Here is a 22,211-nt window from a genome sequence, read left to right as displayed (position 1 = left end):
CCCTTTTTGTCAGCAGAGAAGAGAGGGGCTCCCAGGGCAACAGGAATATTTTGCACATTTGCTTTAGGAGGGCATCAATCAGGTCTTGGTTCCAGGGAGGAAGATCTTCACTGGCAACAGGCACTCCTGGGGTGACAGTGTCAGGTGTCACAACAGGCCTTGTGGCAGCAGGCTGGCATTTCCAGCTGTTGAAAGCAGATGTTTTCTTAGTAGGAATAGCATGGCATGGAACAAAGATAGAAACTATTGTCAACAGGGGTGGGGATGAGAGGGAGAGAATTAGAGATTCAGGGAGCAAAGAGAAAAAAAGGCTTAACTAAAATATTTTTCATGTTAACTTTATATAATTCATGCTTCAAAAATTATATAAAAGCACTGAGTTCACTACAGACAAAGGTGTTTTTGTATTTCTCCCGAACAGAAGAGCTCTACTTACCTGGTGTGTGAGGTCTTGACAATTTATTGATCATAGGTGGTCCTGTTGTGCCTAAACAACCACTTGCAGAGAATGCAGGACCACATAAACACAGATGAAATAAACAGTTTGGGATCCCATTTCCTATTTTCCCTGTTCATTTTTGGGATTTAGATCTGTAGGACACTGAGCAGCCACTTCCCATGTCATTGTTTAATTGAAGCATTTCTGGAATAAAGGAAGTTACACAGATAAAGTGAGCATAAGTGCATGCCCAAAGCAAATGATGAACCACACACACACTGTGCAGGGCTATCAGAAATGAGCACTGCCAGCAATGCAAACCTTAACTCTGAGGTAGAGCGTGTGCTCTTCATTTAGATCAACTCACTTGAACGTTTGTTTGTTTTATACTTTCCTTGCTTGACTTGCATTTATCAATAAAGTGCTAAATTGCCAAACAATCCCATTACACTGTTAATATTTGCCTCTGCATTTCAATGACAGCTAAAATGCACTGAAGAAAAAATGCAATCCTCCATGAGTCAACACTGAGCTGGTGGTGATAGAATATCCTGGAGCCAAATTCACCTAATGTTTTTGCTGAGAACAAGAACTGAAGCCATGCATTCTGGGCAGGTTTCATCTCTGTCAGAATTTACACATTTTACTTAGAAACCTGGATGTGGCATCTCCTAGATGCATACATTACTGTATAATATTAATTTTCCTGCTGTATCCAGAGGTAACTGTTACTAGCTTTGTAGCCCAGATCACAGCAACAGGTGAAACACTCTGCCTTTTTTCTTACAAGCTATTTAAAATTTAATTTCTTGATGTTTCTGCAAGGGAATTAACTATATAATGGTAAAACAAAAGATCCTTAAAGGGAGAACTTGGCTATTTTGAATCTTGGCATCATCTGTATTGTTAATGAGAAGGAGCAGGCTGGCAGGAATGTCCTTACTGTGGTGATGTGCTGCTAAGACTCCTTAAAATTGAGTCAAAAAAGCTCTCCTTGGTTTACTTCAGGCTAAACCTCATCATCTGACTTCTGAAAAAAGGCAAAATTATTCTGTAATAGCTCAGCTGGGCACATGAGTGCAAGTCCTGACAGTGACAAAATGGCAAGCACAAGAAGCAAGAAAGGAGATAATTTTTGTCTTTTTTCTTCCAATGATAAATTTTAGTATTTCTATAAAGATTTTTTTTCAGGAGACTGGAATTAAACCATCAATATTTTTTAAGAATATTCTCTGTTGGTTTATTAGCAAGGACAAAAAAAAAAAAGAAAAAAGAAAGAGCTCTGAACTGCTTTGTTTTGGTACCTGCATGTGACAACCATTTCCATAGGTTATAGACCTTGAAGAATTTTAAAATAAAATTATGGAGAATTCAGGATGTGAGATGCATTTTCCCAGAAGTTCTCTCTGTCTTGTCACTTTCAGCAATGAGCTACATCCAGAGAAAGAAATCCCAAGTTTTTTTTTCTAGGGCAGTAGCATAGTATCATCCCAAAGCATGAACCTCTGTTAAAATCTGAGCTGGAAATATGCACTGCACAAAAGAGTTTAACTTAAAATATGGCACAAGGAACTGAGTATGCTCTCAAATAGAAGCTTTGAATTGTATTTTGCAGCCATTAACATCTATTTGGACAAGGTGGCACTTTAGAAGCTACACAGAGAAGAATGGGATTTGATTCAGTGTGGTGGGGATTGTGCCCCAAGACTGAGATTTGTTGAGCCAAATGTTGTGCTTTGGTGCCACTGTGCTTCAGAGAGAGGGAAGCCTGACAGATATTTCTGGATGTGAGTTCAATACAATTGATTTGTGATTACTGGGACCTGGGCTTAGTGTATGTGTTCGGTTTGGTTGTGAGTTACAGCTCCTTTGTCAGGCCTGGGATATAAATAAGCTCATTTCCTTTGGTGCCTCATGCCCAAAGGATGCAAAAAGGACCATCTCATTTCAGATTTACCTGCATTTTCCAGCCTGTTTAGTCAGCTGCTCTCCATGTAGGGCCAGGACTGGTGGCCTCTTCTCAGCCTGCCCACACCTCCTGCTGTGTTTAGGGACAGAGAAGGGCATCTCTGCCCTTGCTCCAAGGCTGGAGCATTAACCCTTTCACCTCCTTGCCAGGCAAAGTGCTCTTCCACCTGACCACAGCAAGGCACAGACCTCCTGGTGCATTGGCTTTACTTCAGACAGCACTGCAATTGGGTGAAGGCTTTGAACAGCTTTAATGTCTTTAATTTACCAGGGAGATCACACAGCAGGTGGTGCATTGTTCAACAGTTCCAGATATGACTGTGTTATGTGTTTTGGTGCTGTACTCGTGCTTTAATTACCATGAATTAACATCAATTAACAGCACCAGAGCAGCCAGTGAAGGCATGTGGAAGTGCATTTCTTGCTCAGCAGCCTGGGTGCTGCAGGTCATGTTAGGAAGTTAGCAGGAATCCAGTGTATTGGTGAGGAGTCTCAGGTGTTGCACAGATTTTCTGTATCTTGGATAAACCATTTATTCTCACTGTCCCCAGTTTCTTCTCATGTTGCTTGCCAATTTATAAAATACACTGCCAGCAGACAAGTGCTTTCATCTATTTATTTAGATGAAATGATTTGCAGCAGAGACCTTTTTCACTGTGTATCCTGGAAGCACTCTTGAAATCCTGTCTCTCTCCTCCAAATAAGCAAACACTCACAATGCACTGCTCCAAGAGGATGGCATTACAGCAGGTAAAGCCTGCACATGGCTGAATAAAAGATGCCAGTTTTCCAAGTGCCACCTTTGTGGAGGTAATCTAATTCCATTAGAATTCAATATGGATATTCAGATTACATGGAAGATCCACTGCCCACTCACATAACCCAGTCTCTCATGCTGCCAGAAGAGAAGGAGCCAAGCAGTTAACAGTACAATGGTTGCTAAACTGTTTCACCCAAACCCAAACTCCCAGGGAAATTAATAAGAAACACATTTCACAAAAGGCTTGGATTTATTTCTATTATTAACTATCACAATAATCTTCCAAAGGAGAAAAATATGATTCAAGAATAACTCACCAGAAGAATAGAAATGGATCTCAAGGGTAAAGAGGCTCCTAAGATTCAAGAAAGCAGAAAGAAGCCTCAAATTGTCTAAGAGCTGTCTTTAATTATTTAAATTTCTAATGAAAAATAATTTACAAAGCCAACATGGGCTGTCTTAAGCAAATTGATTTCTTAAAACACTTAAAATCACTCGGACATTTCACTTTTGTCTGCGTTGCTTCTTCCTTTCATTCCTGCAGCACTTTCCCCTCTGCCTGTGCAGATCAGAGTAGCTGTCACTGCAGAACAGCAATCTCATTTTGTTTACTTTGTGTTTCAAAGGGAATCGAACAAGCCCAGGATTCACTTTCTCTAAACAAATACCGGCAAGACAAAGGTATCACAGCTATTCTGGGGACAAGAGGTTTGCTGAGATGGGAAATGGTAAAGACTGGCAAGAAAAAAAACAGTCAATGTGTTTTTATCTCAAAAAAAAAAAGTTAATCCTTTTCACAGCCTCATTTTCTTTGCTTTTGAGATAGCTCTCCTTTTTCATTTAGTTTTTAGAGTTTTAAGCTAAGGAAAGCAAGAAACCGAGATATTTCCTTTGTTCCTCTCAAGTAGCTTGAACAGTCGAGAACAGAAACCAGTCGGAGCAGTGTGATTAGCGTAGCCAATTAAGGTGGATTTGAATATTCACAACGCAGCTATCGAGAAATAATTCTGCCGAGATAAGGGAATGTGGCAGTGCCTGAGCAGCCAGAGCAGCCTGGCACTCGGGCAGGAACCACGGGGTGATGCTGCACCAGCCTGGCTCAGCAGGGGAGGGAAGTGACAGTAAAAGTAAAATCATGGGGATTTAGGGTTAAAAGGAAAATTAAGCTTAGTAGGCCCTGGAAAAAAAAATAAATACCCTAGGTGCATGAAGACATTGTACCTTGCTAGAACTGCACCTGTGTAGCTAGTACGTGATAAATGATATAATTGTTAGATGGGATGATTGTTTAGTAATTAAATATAATTGCTGTTTAATCGTAAGAATAATCATGAGAAACTGTGGTCAGGGGCCTAAGAAAGATCACTAGAAACTCATGTCAATGTATACAATAGAACAATATATGTTTAATAATTAATTATGTGAGTTATATAACGATAGAATATAAAATATGTTCAGCTCGAAAGCCACGTCGGAGTCAGATTTGGGTCTGTGCCCCTGATTGCCAGAGCTCTCAATAAAAGCACCTGCAGATAATCATATCCTGTGATTATGTGTGCTCCTGAATGCTAACAGGAGGGCTGGGCAGGCAGGAGCAGCCTGGCCCTGCACCCTGCAAAGGGTTAATCTGCCACCTGCTTACCCAAATGCAACAGCATCTGCCCAATGGGTTTGTTTTCCCAACATTCATTCCATTTTTTGCTACCTGACAGTTTTTACCTCTTCAGGAGTTTGGTCCATGGGCATGGTGGGGGGCAAGGCAGCGGGTGAGCTTTGCAAGGTGCACAAGGGCAGCTTGGATGGATGGATCACACAGGGGATGGATGGCAAAGCTCTGCTCTCTTCTGCCCCAAAGGCTTTGTACCATGGTGGTACCCAAGGACCAAGCAAGAAAGCAAAACAGCCCTCTGGGAAACCTTGTACACTCCATTGGATAACAACAGCAGCTTTGTTATCTCTGAAAAATCACCTTTTGCACGACAGCACCAGCAATCTGTGCTCCATCTCAGTGACACTCCGTGCTCCTTTCTCAGTCATCTCTTCCCAACAACTGCATCACTGCAGACATTTGTGTGAGCGTGGAGTGGCTGGGTGGTGGCACACAGAGCCAGCTGCACCCTGAGCCCGTGGGATCTGCATCCCCAGGAGGCTCAGCTCCCTCACCAAGGGGCTGCCAGGTGATTGGCAGCGTGCAGCATCCATGGGTGCTGATTTGAGAAGGAAATACAGTGGGTTCTGTCCTCATTGCTCCTGCCTCCTCCTCCTCAGCAGCTGAAGTCTGGTGTGCAATTGCAGCAAATGGGGGCAGGAGGGACTCCCTGAGGTGTTCTCCCAGGTACAACTGCACAGGCCACATTCACCTTCAGGAATGCTGTGGAAAAGGCAACAACACAGAAATTAACTATTAGTATTCACTGCTACAAAATATCGAGGAAAACTTAATGAAATGCCTAAGGTGGGACCATTATAAAAATTCTAAGTTTATAAACTGGTGTCACATCCATCAGGGTAAAGTCTGTGAGCTCTCAACCTCCATGCCACAAAGAGGCATCAAGCATATTTAGCTGTGGAGAAATGTCTCTCTCCAGGAAGATATATCTTTCTGTAATCACCCACGGTAGTCATTTTACTCTGGAATACTTTCTCCTGGTTTATCTAGTCCAGTAACCCATGGAGGATTATTTTATTTTTAATGGTCTCCATCTATGATTATCCACAATTGTCTCTTTCCTTTCTATCCCCTTTGTGGCACCAGCTCTTTATTAGAAACTTAATAAACTTTGTGTATGTTCTAAAGATAATATTGAAAACGTAAAATTGTGTTCTGCATTTTATAATTGGTGTGGAAAAAAAAGGGGGAGATCTAATCCTATTGGGCCTTCTCTTTTGCTCTCTCTCTCTTCCTTTTCCCTTTTGATGGTAAGCAGCAAATTTTAATTAGCTTCATTTCCACAATTCAGTCATGCATATGTAATCTTTGTTCACACTTTTATAAAGTAAAATTAAGTGAAAGAAATGGGGTAATAATAGAAAGCTTGTCTGAGCAGAACAAATGTGAATTATCAAATGTAAGGAAAGATGAGTGGGACTACACAGCTTGAAGTTCTGCCAGGTTTGAGGTGATTTTTTGGAAACAGAAATGCATAAATAATGCACAGGAACAGGTGCTGATTATCCTGTTTGGGGCATCTTTTTGTTTATTGTGTACTTGGGCTGCTGAGGTACAGTGATAACCACTGAATGTGAGGAGACTGTTTAATAACAACTTCCTAATGTTTCTCTTTTATCATGAGCTGCAATTGTCACATGAGCTTGTCTAGTTAATAAAAATTACTTTGTGAGCCGACTGTTCTTAGATTTGGCACTAGAGCAGGTCACTGTACTGGGCCTCTCTCTATTACAGCTGCAAAAACTGTACTGTCGTTTTGCACTGTAATTTAAAGGTTTCCTAATCTATATACACACCCTCTAATGAAATGTTTCCAGGGGTTACCTTGGGAGCCTTCAGCGCTATGGTTTGAAACTAAAACTAAAGACTGCATTAAATGCTTTCCCCCTGGGGTGAGACACAGGAGGGGGAAGAACATTTGCATCCCTGCTACTCCAGATTATTTGAAAGCATTGGCATGACTGGGATTACTAACTTGGTTATTTTTGTTATCTAACATGAGGAGATGGAAACTTGAAGGGAAACAATCCACGTCTAAATCTAGAGCTCATCTTATTTTGTAACTTCCAAGAAGCCTCTTTAGAGTCTGTCTAAGCAGTTATTTTAAGAAGCTACCAGTTCATTAGCAGCAGCTAAAAACCAGAACCTCCTGTTGATGCAAATCACTCTGTGGCTGCACAGGCTCCATAACCAGCACTGCAGATGCTGAGGTCTTCATTAAAGGAAATGTGAAGTACTGAAGCATGTGGGCAGTGACACATGCAGCAGTGAAGTCTGAAGGCCAGGGAATGTTAAACTCAGGAGGAGATACTTTCTCTTCAGCACCATTCACACACTCAACCTGACAACCAAACCACAGTTTTAGGAGAAACAGCTCTTCCTGTGACAGGAAGTGACTTTCAAATATGAGGGGATTGCTTTCTTTTATTTTTTTCCTCTCTCGAGACCTGCTGTGCTGCCAGTGACTAAGGATAGCCAAGATTTTGGTTAATGGTTAACAGTTAACCACACAGACTCTGACTTCTGCTGGGGCCAGGACCAAAAGCTGCTTTGCTTGCTGGGGAACAGGCAAGCATGGAAAGCAGAGCAGTTCACACCATGAAGGGCTAGAGAACAGCGGCTTCACCCCGTGGAGAAAGGAGGAGGAAAATCCAAAAAAGGGTAAGAGGCGTTTGCTATAAAGAAAGGTAAGAGCTGAAAGATTTTTCTGTGTCACTTACTGACTCAGAGGCTGTTGCTCACAAACCAACAATCCCCACAGGTGTGGCTGGTTGAGACACACTCGTTATACCTGATTGCTCGGACATGTGTGGCTCCGGGGCAAAGTGAGGAAGGATCTGTTTGCTGGGAACTTGCAAGTTGGAGAAGGCAGGAGAGCACCTCCTCTACCCTGGGACTGCTCATGGCAGGAGAGACACCCACTTCAGACTGTTCTCCTCTCATCGACCACAGCCATGTCCCGGAGTTTGAGGTGGCTCTGTGGGTCAAGATCACCTTGGCCTTAATCTATATCTGCATCTTTGTCGCGGGTCTCTTGGGCAACAGCATCACCATCAAAGTCACCAGGATCCTGCAGAGGAAAGGCTACCTGCAGAAGGAGGTCACTGACCACATGGTGAGCCTGGCCTGCTCTGACCTGCTGGTCATCCTGCTGGGCATGCCCGTGGAGTTCTTCAGTGCCATCTGGAGCCCCTTTTCTACCCCCAATGGCAACATTGCCTGCAAGCTCTACTACTTCCTCTTCGAGGCCTGCAGCTATGCCACCGTGCTGCACGTGGCCACGCTGAGCTTTGAGAGGTACGTGGCCATCTGCCACCCCTTCAGGTTCAAGGCTGTGTCCGGCCCCCGCACGGTGAAGCTGCTCATCGCCTTTGTCTGGGGCACATCTGTCATTGTGGCTCTGCCCCTGCTCTTCGCCATGGGCACGGAATATCCCCTGGAGCTCATCGAGGGCTACGAGAGAACGAGCTCCTGTGTCAGACCTACTCCCAGGCACTACATTCCTGAGCTGAAGCACAACATGACCATCTGCACCTGCCTCTCCTCCAAGTGGTCTCTGTTTCAAGCCAGCGTCTTCGGCGCCTTTGCTGTGTACGTCGTGGTGCTGGGATCCGTCACCTTCATGTGCCACAGCATGATGCAAGCCCTGATGACCCACAAGAAAGGGACAGTGGCAGTGCAGGGTGGACTAAAGCACCAGGAGGAGTACCTAAGGAAAAGTGAAAGTTCGGAGGGCAAGAGCTCCAGGAAACAGATCACTTTATTCCTGGGTAAGAGCCATGTCCTACTCCGCCTCCCCTCCCTTTCCACTTTTCCAGAAACCTCTGTTTTTATCTCACCAAGTTCTCCCAAAGGGTTTGAAAGTGGCATAAAATGAGGGATAATACTTTTGGTTCTGATGATACATTTCAAGAAGCCTGATGTTTCTGTATGTTTTTGGTTCTTTTTGTCATTAGAACAGGAGGGAGGGAAAAAGGAGGAGAAATCCACTTACTGTCTGCTATTTTTGTTGGATATTATTACATGCCTACATGCAGCAGTATGGGTGACAGGCTGTTGCAGCTTGACCTTTGGGGTAGGAATAGGCAACAGTTGCCTGGATAGAAAGTAGCTCTACTTGGATGTTTTCCCAGTAAATTACAAATATGAGTGTATTTAGTAAGGCTGCTGATGGGAGGGAAGACTGTCTTGCAAGATCTCAAGCTTGTCTCTCTCTGAAGGCATTTCCCTGTTAATTCAGGATGCTCCTTGGAGAGTTCCCAGCCTCAGCACTTGTGGCTGTTTTGCATTTGAGCATTAAGGAAGCCAGACCAGAGCGTTGATTTGGTGGTCTCACAAATTGTGGTCACCCTCTTTGAATGTTTTTCCCTCTGTTTTTATTTGAAGGCCTGTAACCCTGATATTATATTTGATTCTGATCTGTCTCGCCACATTCATCAGACAAAAACCTAATTGAGCTGTCATTCCACCAGCTTGGAATCCTTCTGGGGCAGTGACCCATGCAGTCTCCACGTTTGTTGATAGTCTGATAGGCATCCTTAATCATGTCCTGCCTGCATTTCTGTTAGTTCCTGTTTTGTTGGGTCTCCTGTTGTAATGCTGGGTTTAATAAATGAACCATCTAGGGTGGGAATGCACAGTAGACCCAGTATTCTGTGCTGCTTTTTGGTGCTCTGATATGGCAGAGAAGGACTTGAAATTCATGCACCTGTCTGCTTCTACAACTTTAAGTAGATTAGATTTTGCATTATTTTTTTCCTCCTTTTCAATATTTTTTTCCCCTGAGGATACTCTGCTTCCTCATCGAGTCCTGCTTTTGCCATGGTGCGTGTCAGGCCATGAAGCTGGCGTGAAAATGAAGAAATCATCTCCTCTCACAAGGCATGGAGAGGTCCCATCTGTGGTTTGTTAAAAGGGCTCCGTGTCCCTCGCTGCAGTGACAGTATGGAATTCTGGGGTTCAGGCTCAGCAGTGGAGCTAAACACACCTGTGGCACCAAGCAGAGATCTGCTCTTGAAGTGCTGCCTGGGGCATCCTTAGATATGTGTGGCTCTCCCTTCCCTGTACATCACCACAGCTACATTAGAGCCAAACCCAAGATCCAAATCCTGGCTAGGGTGAGAGGGGAAGGTAAATTAACATGACTTTTCCTCCTCTTCTTGATTATTCTTCCTGGTACTCTAGCATGGAATAGGAGATGCAGTGCTGTTTGGAAAAGTGCTGAAAAAATGAAAGCAACTGGTTTGCCCTTTATGATAAGGGAATTTGCCACCCAGTGTATCTGACACTTCCACTGTACTCTCACCTTTCTGGAGGCAGGAGACACTTGTGTGAATACCCCAAAATTATTTTAGTGGCAAGACTCTTAATACAAGTCTCACTAATTTACTTGGCTTGAGAAATAAATTAATAAACTGCACAGGAAGAAACTCTGGCTTGCATTTCTGAGAACAATGCAAAGCAATTTAATTTGGAGATTTCATAACAGTGATGCTTTAGGGCAGTTTTAACCCAGAAGAAATGAACATATAAATTGTTTACAAATTGCTGAATTTAAATATTGTGATTTAGAAGTCCTCTTTGTTTTTCATTTAACAGATGGGTCAAATTAAAACCAATACTTGCACATTCACAGCATATTTCACTTTTAATGTGAAATGTAAATGACGGTATATAGCATCATGTCTTTGTACATCTAACAGCAATAAAAACAATTTAGCATTTTCTTCTGGTTGTTAAAAGTGATAAGTTCTATAAAACAAAGATTAAAACCATAAATCTGACTATGAGAAAAAGCTAAGTAGAGGATGACACCGGGAGGAACTTATGTTTTTTAGTGTCATGTTATTGTGTGGCACTTGAGAACATTCATGGAAATTAATTGTAAATGTTGAAAGTGAAAGATTACTTGCCACAGATGGTATTGATGCTTGCAGGAGGTGCTCTGGATGGCGTGACACCACTGCAGAAAATGGGTAGCTGAAATAAGTTTGAAAACACTTGGCTCTTTCATGAAATGCAAGCTTTTAACAGTATTTAAAACATCTTAATATGCTTGACCCACCCTGACAGGGATCAATTTAGTCTTTGTGGCTACTCGATCTTGTTTCTCCTATGGCCATGAAGGCAGTGACCACCTAAATGGTCACAAGGTGCCACTGGGGACCTCTTGCTGCTCCAACACCTGAGCTGAGGCCCCTGCATTGAGAGCTCTCAAGAAAAGGTGGGTTTGGAGAGCATATAATTTATAATAAGCATATAATTTATAATAATATTTATAATATTTATAATATTATAAATGTTATAAGTGGATTGTAGCAAACACAGAAAATGAATATAAAGGATGGATTCCATAAAAGATGGCTCCAACTAGTGCAATAATTATAAATATTACAAAAAGAATGCTTCCATAGCTGAAAGTAAGCTAAGAATCTTTAGGAAGTGCTAACACTGGGAAAGAGGAGCAGTATGGGATGAGCTGCTGGAGGGAATGTACCACCAGCAGTGCCTGTCCACTGGCCATGGCTACACCAATCTGGTCATTGTCCAGCATGTTTGTACAAAACCAGCTCTGTGGTTTGTCATCACACTGACTCTACAACAAAGTGAGTTCTGATGATCCCAGCTGAAAAAAGTTTTGGTTCTAAAGCTTCAGTGACATTTCCCTTGGCAGCTTCAGTTTGAGCTTCTGCTAAAAGCCTTGATCATTTTGCATAAAGCAGCCTCAAGCCTACCACAGTACAGACATTGAAATAAGAGTCCATTAGTGCTGCCACATCCTCTTTCTCTCTATTATGCATTTCCAGCTGGCCCTTTGGAGCAGCACTCCTCTGTTTCCACAGATCTGCTGAGTGGGGCTGCTGGGCATGGTGGGTGCTTTACCAGTTGACATCTGGGCAGCATTTTTCTATCTCCTGTCCATGATGAAACATCTGTCCTTTCTGAGATGTTCCATCCAGAGGAGAGAAATATCAAAGTGATCTGGCTGCTATGGAAGTGTTGGTGCATTAAAGCACTGCTGTAGCTGTCTGCAGAAACCAGAGCTGATGCTGGACCTGCCCAGCTGGAGGCCCTGTTGGTACCATCCAGCACCATCACCTCCCCTGGGACATGTGAGGCAGGAAATTCCCACTGTTCTCTCTTTCCCACCTCTACAGAACTGCAACTTTTCTGCTTTGGGACCATCTGATGAAAGATGAATTTTACCTGGACAGCAGATATCCTACAGCTCTTTTAATAAGCAGGCAAGGGAATTTGTTATAACCTACAGCAGTGCCTTCATCTGAGAAAGGCAGTGTAGTGGAGGGTTTTAATTTTTATAATGTGGTGTAACACTTAAGTGTATCAAATACGCCGAGTGTCAACCTGAAGGCAGTGGCAGTGGTGGTTTCCTGTGATATGGTATGGGACAGACAGCTTCAGGGCAGGTCTGCTTTACAGGAGGTTTCCTGATACTGGTGAGTGCCATGGAATGACAGAATCCCTGTCTTGAAGTGAAAGAAAAAAAAAAAAGAAAAGGGGCATAAGAGAAAGGCTGGAAGAGCTAGGCAGGAGGAAGTCAAGGAAGTCAGACCTGACCAAGGCCATGCCACTTTTTTGGTGGCTGTTAAAGCAATGCCAGGCTATTCTATAAAAGCACCAAAACCTCTGTAAACACTATGACCAGCTTTACTGAGCCATTAGCTGAATCTAGCTAAAACCTTGACTCAGAACTTCAAAGGATCTCTTAGAACTTCAGATAAAGCACCATTTTCTTCCCATATACTTCTGCTGGCAGTTTAATGCTCTGCTCAGAATAAAGGTATTATGTGTAGGAATAGCCTCTCAAAAGATCACTGAAGAAGTGTATTTTGTAAGGCACTTGGCAAATTACTTCAGAGTTCTTCAAGTAGTTGTGAAAAATGCATGGTTGTCATCTAGATATGACTCAGACACACTGTAATTCTACAATAGACTTCTGTTACAGGAAAATTAGATGCTTCTTCATAGGCTGGAATATGGCTGGGTTTTTCCCTACTGAAAAAGCTAAAGGGTAGGGATAGAACAAAAATGAAAAGAATAACCTAATTTATGAGATCCCAGAACACAGCTGCAGCCCACGTTCTTTAAACTCACTTCACTGACTCCTCTTGGTTCATTTCTTTAATCATTCCATCGAGCTGCCTTTCTTCATGCACCTTGTTGCAGACATGTCTGAAGATAAGTACACTGTAAGCTGGATGTGATTTTAATCTCTCTGTGTTTTGTATGGTGATTCCATCCATATGTTGTCCTGAGCAGGACTTTGAATTCCACAAGACAAGTAGAAGGCTCAGTGCACTGAAATGGGTGGACACTTAGACCAACAGACCAGAGTCTGGGGTATCCACCCTCTGTAACTGGGAAGCTTTTTCTTTTCGGTCCTGTTTCTTGGAAAAAGTGATAAAAGCAAATTATTTTCCTGCTGGTGTTTGGTAAAAGTTGTCTTCCTCTTCTCTGCAAAAGCACTAACCTGGTGTCAGTGGCAAAACCAATCAGTGCTGTTGAATGCTGGTAGCACAAAACTGAAGCTCAGCTATTCAACAGGTGACAATGGAAAGGCTGCATTGAGCGATGATGGCTTCTGAGGGCAATTGTGTACAAATAATCTTCTCTGAAGAGTGAGGGAACTTCTGTCAGTTAAAAAAAAATAGACTCAAGGCAAACTTCCAAAATCCCGACATCTGTATGTTCAGGTTTCCCACACAGCAATTTTAAAAGGAACATAGGGAGAGTCCAGCATAATTTTCCTCCCTATTGTACAGAAAGCAATTTGTCTACCCCTGCTTTTAACTGGACTCATGTAATTGAAGATTGTGCTTTTGGCATAAGTGGACATTCTTCCTTTCCTCCTACACTGAGGGATGGCAAAACAACACCAAGAGAAATAGAATTGAATAAGAGGGACTAATTGAGGCCAGCACCCCCAAGGTATTTAAGATTTTTGTAGTTTTAATGGAAAAATCAATGTGTGATTACACTTTGCATTAGAGTACTTAAAAATTACTTCAGCATGAAAAGTCTGCAGCTTTGAAAACAACCTCACCCTGCAAATACTGTAGTCAGAGGAGCAGATTCACCACTAATGTAATTCACATAATTCCCCATATATGATACCTTGGCAGGTAGGGTCTCTGGGGACACCTGAGTGCTGGGAAACCCATGAGGACAATGAGAGCTTTAGTGGTGCCTGGTTAGAGTTGTGGCCACGCTCCTGTCCTTCACCTGATGCTCACAAGGAAGCTGGGATTTCACCTGCTCTGAAGCTGGGATTTCACCTGCTCTGTAGGGATTGCAGCTTTTGATTCTTTGTGCTTCAGCATCTGTGCTGCCCAAAGAATGAATGCCCAGCTATTCCTGAAGCACTTCTGCCCTGTACTTACAGCTGCCCAAAGTCTTTAAGCCTCATTAAGGACCATTACCCGTGTTGGCCCTAAACTTAATATTATTAATCTCTCTCTCTCTCTTACAAGCTGTAGTTAATAAACCTAGTGGCTCTTAGTTCTTCTGGAACTCCTAGGTAAATGCTAAGAGAAGGAATTAGGGAAGTTCAGGCAACATCCCTCACTGTGGCAAGAAACAGGCAGGGGAATGCTGCCTTTGGAGTTGAGGACAGGCTGTGTCACCTCAACTTCTGAAAAGTACACTGCATCATGGCAAACCCTCCCCAAGATATCTTTTCTTACAAGTAGAAGCCTTGGGAAATGTCTTTTTCTTCAGAGTGAATAAGAAAGCAGGAAGATTTATTTCTCTCAAAGTGGAGAAACACAGATGTTGCTACAGGTATGAAGTAGATTAACTTCTACTGCCCTTATTCTTTGGTCAAGAGATTAATGTCTTAAGCATTAATTTCCCAGTTCATCTATTTTCTTGCTCTCTCTTCTGAGCAAGATGCCATCTCAAATGTAAATTGCTCTTGCAACTCCCCAGTTTCAGAAGGTAGGAGTCATTTGTGGGAAGTTTACAGATAATTTATTGGAATCTTCACCTGTGAAAGCTAAATGCATTATCTTATCCTCTGTTTTTTCATATTCAAATTATACCGCAGCTCCTGTAATTAAATCTTTTGTTTTCCTATCTGATGTTGGGGCCATTATCTTTTAACAATGATTGTAAGCCTGTGAATTTTAATGGGGAAGAACTTTAATATCTGTGCATTTGTTAGTGAAGCTTTCAGTTTTGTTATTTATTATCTTAATGACACAGGGTGTCCCAGTGAGTGCACCCTCAGCACATCTGCAGATTTGCTCCTCCAAGCTGAGTGATGTGGCTGACACTCCTGGAGGCCAGGATGCCTTCCAAAGGACTTGGACAAGTGTCCAAGGCCAGATTGGACAGGGCTTGGAGCAGCCTGGTCTGATGGAAGTGTGTCTGGCCATGGCAGGGGGCTGAAGCAAGATGAGCTTTACAGTCCCTTCCAACACAAATCATTCTATGGATCTGTGATTATCCTACCAAACCTCTTGGTTTACTGGAGGCAACGTTTGTGTAAGAAGCTGAGAACTGACCAGTATCTTAAAGACTTCTTCCCTTTCATTGTAGCAGGTGAGTTCCTAAACCATTGAAGATAAACAGAGATTTCAAATTCTATTTGGCACAATGTGCTGTAGCAGTGTTCCAGCCTTTTTTGAGCATATCATAAGCTTATACTGCTTAGGTGAGAAAGCAGTTATCCTTCTGATCTCTGCTATTCATGGATGAGTAATCAAGGCCAGAATATTATGGATTAAGTGAGTCTGCCAAGAACCTTTTAATCTTATGAATTGTGACTTTCAAGGAAAGGTGAAACTGAAAAAGAGGTCTGGTACTGTGATGAGCTAACTTTTCCATGTTTCTTCTTCAGCTGTCTGTGAGCTTCTTGTTGTTGAATTAATTTCCTCTTAAAAGCACCTAGCATTTTTGTTCTTTTCAATTTTTAGAATAAGGAAATTAAGTTGAAATGCAGATATGATGTTAGAGTTGGGGATCCATCAGCAGGTGGATGTTGTTACAGAAGCATGCAGGGAGAATTCTGTGAGTGCTCAAAAAGCACTTGACAACCACCTGCAAACAGGGGCAACGTGTAACAATTACCAGGAAATGAAACTTTAATCATCAATATAAAAACACCAGGGGTTCATTAGAGAAGTTAACATTTCTTAGCCATCTATTCTGTAAATGGCTTTCTTTCCCCATGTTTGATTGGGCAGCATCTGCTCCAATCTCTAGCTGAACCTTGCAAAGGGACTCATCCCCTTTCAGAGGGTAGTGTAAATATTTTGTCGCTGCTCACACAGCATTTCTGCAAATCCACCTTGATTTGTTCCTCCATATATTATTGCCAGCTTGCTTTTTGTTCAGTGTAATGATTGTCTTACACAGCTAAATGAGCAGCCACCTCATGCCCAGACTTTTTGTGGTATGTCTGGTGTGGTGCTGCTGAAGGTGATTTTGATTTGAAGACTTTCTTGATTGCCCCTTCATAACCAAATCCCTGGAGTTCAGTATATACCTATGCCTTCTATATAAAAAATATATAATGTAATCATCTATATAATTCTTCTAATTGCTGTAACTGCAATTACTGCTGTAACTGCCCTTTTACCCTAAGGCACAAAATTTAAATTGTGAAACTGTTGTGGAAGCCAGATGTAAAAATGACATCCTAAAAGAGGTTAAATATAACCTTGAAGGATAGTGCTGACAAGAGCAAGATATAGTCTCCACTCTAGATACTCCTGATACTGCCAAGACCTTGGTGTGAATAGAGAAGGAAAATCCCTTGTTCCTTCTCCTGCAGATCTCTGTGTGGGATCATCACAGAGAGAAATTAATGGGCAGATGAGTCCTAGGTGTGTCCCAGTATGTCTGCTTTCAGTATGAAACTTTCTGTATATGCAAAACCAGGCATGTAATCTGTCTGCCTTCAGCCAGGAACAGGAACATGAGCTTTTCAAGATGATAGAACAAAAATTTTGAGTAGACAAGAAGAAAAAAAAAAAAAAGGGATTGAAATGTTCTCCCTCAAATTTTGGTTATTTTTCCCCCACATCCTTCTGCCCCTAAAATGTAAACTTTTTTAGAAAAAAAAGGTGTTCATTTCTGGGTGTGTTACTTACCTCTGTTGTATGTACACCAAAATGTGTCTTGTTTTATGAGCTCCAGTACTTGTTGATGTTACAATTCCTGTGCTTCACATTGTCTCTCTCTCCAATAAAGACAACTTTTAGCTCCCTGAATTTGAAAAGAAAGCTGACATTTGTCCCTTATAAAGACACTGAGAATGAAGGTCCCCACTGGCTGAATCTCTTAGTAATGCTTAAAGATTTCTGTAGAAGAGAGCTCTTGAATCTACTAAGACTGAACCAAAAATCAGAATAAAATTTTTAAGGTAGCTAAAGGTTGCAGTCCGTCAGCAACAGAGTACACAGATATTCAAACAGTCTTTCTTGTGAACACAACTTTTAACATGTCAGGTTTTAGCCACGAGATAAGAACCAGCAGTGTGTGATGAAGGTCAAACAGAAGTCAAAAGCAAGCACGCTGCTGCTTGCCCTTGTCCTTCAGACAGTGAAATTGCTAAAAGCCTTCTGACTTTCTGCCACAGGTTTACTCAGCAGACCTTTCTGACTGCTTCAAAGAAATGCTTGTCTAAAATGGGTGAAATGGATTGTGTCACAGGTGCTCATAAGATGGTGTTTAAGGGATTGTTTTGTCTTGGAAGCCAAAATGCCTAAGGCTTAGTGCTAGTAATAATGGCATCAGCTTCTGCCAAAGTGTGTAAAAGCATGTATTAGCATTTTCAGACATACACAAACTTTTGAAATCTTGGATGATGATTCTAGAGGAGTAACTTAGCTACTGAAGCTTAATGGTTTGGAATATATTTATTTTTAAACTTGAACTTTTGAAAATATGCAATGTGTAACTACCCATATTGAGGCTGGAGGAAAAAAAGGCTGCCAGGGTGTCTGGAGAATGGAGAGATAGACCTTTAACAGAAGCTAAAAAGAGGTTGCATTGTTTAATGTAGCAAACAGAAGAATTCAGCTGGCTCTGAGTTATCTGTACAGTGGGGCAGTGGGTGCCACGGGAAGAGGAAGATCTGGTTTGTACCCTAGTTTGAAAACCTTGCAAAAGGGATTGAGAAACAGCCATATGCAGCGTGGCTCTGGGCACAATCAGTCTGATCTCACTGTGCAATGGGTTAAGCCTGGCATGCTAAGCATGTTCAGACACTGCCCAAGGAGCCCAGCCTGTTTGTTTCAGGTTATGTCCAGTGGTTTGCAATTGCCTACAGCTGCAGAGCAAGAATGTTCCCTCCAGCCTGCACACCTTCCTCTTAGCCTAGAGACTTGAGTCTGAAAGTTGTAGTACCCTTGATTAAGTCCACTTTTAAAGAGCTTTAAATCCATGCTGACTACAGTTTTGCTATAAAAAGAACCAACCAAAAAACAGCAATAGAAGAGCAAAATTAGGAAGTTCTTCTGAAACTGCTGCTCTGGTGGGCATAAAGGGCCACCCCCTCCTCAGCTGGAGCAGTGTTTGTGCCTGTGGAGGTTTGTGACTGTATTCCTCTTCTTGCCTTCAGTGCTTCCCTTGTTCCCTCTCTTGGAAATTTTCCCCACCTGCTGTACTTGGAGGCAGCCTCGGGAACTCATTGTTTGAAGTTAATGTCTAGAGACTGAAGCCTTCCATTGGCTGGATTCCCTTCCCTTTTCCTGCCTCCTGCTCATGTACACGTCTACTGAATTCTAAAAAGCTTTTTGATAGCAACTTGGAATTTAAAAATGTCCCCTTTCTATTTGTCTCCTGGTCCAAGCTAACATCTGAATGCATTCTTTTCTATTACCAAGAACATATTGACAATTTAGGAAACATTGTCCTACAGTGCAAACACTCTGATATTACAAAATACTGCCATGTTCTCTGTATTGATCTAAATGAGAACATTGGCACAAGAACTAATAGGTCCATAGGGACCATGAATGAGCACAGACAGAAATGAGAAAATTTCTAATCATGAGAAGGACATGGCCAGGGACGGTTTTACAAGTGGAGAGTGGGACCGAACCCATTCAGTTTTTGGGGTAGAGAATGTGATCATTTTGGGGTACAGAATATGACTGCAAGTCTGTGGTGTGGTTGCCTGTGCTGGGAGTGGAGACACATCTCTGGCCATAAAGCCAAGGACTCTGCTGGCTTGGAGGGAGAAGATTGGAATGGAAAAGTCATGTTTGGTGCTCTTTGGTGTGGCCTGTGTGTCTCTGTATCCTCCTTTGGGAGACTGCTTGGACCTGCAAGGTCCAGCAAGCCTAAGCAAGCTGGACATTTCAGATACCTTTCAAATACCTTTTTCCAAAAGGGAGCTTTGAGAAAGGTGTCCTGGGACCACACAAGTCCCCCTTGGTGCACATCCAGATCTCAGGAGCCATTTCCTGCATGTTTTGGTCTCTGAATCCAGGGTAAGATATCCCTGTGCTGCTCCTCCTCTTGCTGCCCTGCTGCTCTCCTGCAAGCCCACGTGCCTGATGGCCACCACTCAAACCCCTGCCTCTGAGCCCCTATCTCCACGAGAGAATTGCTTTAACCTTATCAAATGGAGGTGAAATTTGAAATGACTTAATGCTTATTTGCTGACAGGCAGGAATGTCCTCTAAATTGACTGCCATAGCTGGAACACAATGCTGCAGGACAAACTCACAACCTCTTTCTGGCCTTCACTGAAACCATGTTAGGTTTGGGAAGTGGGGATATAATTTTGGCCCCCATGGATATTATGGAATATCCAGGATTCTGGTTCTCATTTTGAAGTTTTATACAATGAAGCTGTATTTGATATTTGCATAATTCAAATAGATGAAATCCTCAAACAGGCACAAAAGATTTGATTTCATTAACTTGGGATGCAGCCATCCCCATCTTTCATGAAAATGGAAAATACCTTTCCTGTAAGTATGCTTTAAAGATTCATTTCTTTCTCTAATCAAGTGGCAAAATCCTACCCATGGGAACCAGAATTGATTTATTTTCCCTTCAGACTTGATATCAGAGACCTTATTTGGGTTAAGTTCTGTCATGGAATTGAGGGTTAACCCTTCTGTGTGCTGCCAATCAGCTTCTCTGTTGGCTTCTCTGACATGCTGAAAATGCACGTGGTGCAGTTGTCCTGCAGATGTAGCCACCAGCTCAGAGAAGCTCTGCCTCTTGTCAGCAAGGATCTATTTCCACTCCATCTCTGACCTTGAGAGCTTGTTTTTAAATTTCCTCCTGGGCTTTGCATGCTTTAATTGATTATGGTTGTTTTGCTTTTAGTCTTTAGCAATCAAGGTGAAGAATTGCTCCTGAATTTGTGAAGATGTCAGGAGGAAGGCAGCTTGCCCGCACTGCATGGCCAGTGTCAGGGGGCCAGCATGGGCTCCTGCAAGCCTTCCATGAAACACTGATGTTTCTGCTGGGGAATGGGAACCAGAGAGGAATTCTCTGTTCTTGGAGCTGGCACTTGTGCCAGGGGTCTCTTAGGGTGCAAGACAGCTCCACTGCATTAATTCAATTTAATAGGCATCAGTGAAAATTAAAGGTATTTGATGTTGGTCCAAGCAGTCTTAGGGAATAGTCCTTCTCATGATGTAGTCTGAGCCCCTGCTGGGACTCCTGTCCATGGCAGTGCTTAGGTGAATTTCCCTCTCTCCTTACTACTGAATTGCCTGCATTTCTTTGTATGCTATTTTCTGGTTCACCTTCTTGGTAATAAAGCTCTGCATTTTATTTTCTGTCTTTCAGATGTATCACTTTTCACTTGAATTGTCTTATAGTATTTGAAATGGATAGCCTGACCCCTTGGCCACTGTGCTTCATCCATAGCAGAATGCTCTGCTACTTTCTAATGAAGAACTGCCTTAAAAATAACAACAATGACAACAAAACCAAAACAAAAAACCAAAAACAAGCCAAAAAAACAAACAAAATGAAACCAAATGTACCAACCAAAACAAAGCACCCTTCCACCCCCCTAAATTAAGAGCCACAAAGACAAAAGGAAAATATGTATTTTTCTGTGATGTCTTGCAATGCTTTGTTTTCTCATTCTCTTTGCCTTAGAACACAAAGCAGTTGTTGGGAAGGGTTTTTTCTCACTCTGAGAGTGAATTTATGGTGTGCTCCTTGCCTCTCTTGCCCACTAGCAGAAGAAAGCAGTTGGTCAGTCCTGCAGAAGAAAGCAGTTGGTCAGCTGCACTGAATGGCTCCAGAGAAGCCAAGATGACCTGGGTTTTCCTCTTGTATTGGAGGAATATTGGCACTGATCAGCAAACTCTGATTGGCACTGATCAGCAAAACCCTCCCTTAAGTGAATACATGTTGTGATATTTGACCTTGGCATGCAAGGCCCAGTACCTGGAGCCAGCTCAAAGGAAGCAGCCGGTGAGAAACACACCATCTCTGCTTCCCTCAGGGCTCATGTGGCCACAAAATGGGACTTTTTGACACCAGGGAGTGCTGCAATGGTCCTTGTCTATAGATGCCCATATTTATTTACATTTATTAAACATATTTACGTGGGAGTTTTGACTGATCAGGGTAGCCATTCTCACCAATCCACTTGCCACATCTCAGGGCACGTTGCTCTCACTGAGCAGCAGCGTGGGGGTTTGGCTTGCTTGGTTTAGTCTTTGAGCAGAATCAGGCACCTTTTGGGAAAAGACCTGTCCTGCAAAAGCCCCAAGAGCCTGGAGAGTGGGGCAAACATCACTTTTGTCAGTGTTCACTGGAGAGCATCACACTGAATTCAGTAGGGCTAAAAGCATTTTGGACTTTGGGTGACAAAAATCTTGCTGACTGAACTCTACTGAACTCTGCCTTCAAGTCATTTCAGGTCAGAAATAATTGCCATCTTTACATCATGATTTTCACATTCTTTATCCCTTGAAGCAGCATTAAGAAATCCAAGTGTCCCTGGGGTTCAAATCTACTTTATTTAATTTTCCTTCTATTTTAATGTATCAATTGTTCTGATCATTTTTGCTCAGTGTGGTTTTGAGGAGAAAATTCTGAGGCATGAAAAAATCTGTTTAAAGTGAAACATCATGCTTTTGATCCAAAGACTGATGTTCTATGGGAGGAATAGAAACAAAAGTCTCATGATAACCCTTCTGCTTTCCTGAAATAGAAAACCTGCCTAGTTAATGAATATAAATGAATGTACATTCACTTCCTTTTTTTTGAGGTTACTAAAGCTGATTAGCATTAGGGTACCACAATTTATTTAAAGCAGTTGAGTGATTATTCTGCTTTCTATCCTGTGAACATGCAACTTATTTATTACTAAAAGTTTGGGGGCTTTTTAAGTATATCCTTGAAATAACATTGGGAACATATCT

General features: G+C 42.3%; 1 protein-coding gene across 1 annotated transcript in view; it reads left to right on the top strand.

Moving 5' to 3' along the window:
* The first annotated feature begins 7,303 nt into the window (after positions 1–7,303).
* Positions 7,304–22,211, top strand: part of GPR39 (G protein-coupled receptor 39) — a 74,948-nt gene continuing 60,040 nt past the window's right edge. Inside the window, exons 1-2 of the mRNA XM_021548632.3 lie at positions 7,304–7,497; positions 7,598–8,606. Coding sequence (XP_021404307.2) covers positions 7,739–8,606 — 868 coding nt within the window. The 5' untranslated portion in view covers positions 7,304–7,497; positions 7,598–7,738. The remainder of the gene's footprint in view (positions 7,498–7,597; positions 8,607–22,211) is intronic.

This window comes from Lonchura striata, chromosome 8 (genome assembly GCF_046129695.1).
Source record: "Lonchura striata isolate bLonStr1 chromosome 8, bLonStr1.mat, whole genome shotgun sequence".
Classification (NCBI taxonomy): Eukaryota; Metazoa; Chordata; class Aves; order Passeriformes; family Estrildidae; genus Lonchura; species Lonchura striata.
Note: the sequence above shows the minus strand (reverse complement) of the source record. Positions and strands in the feature narration are given on the sequence as shown.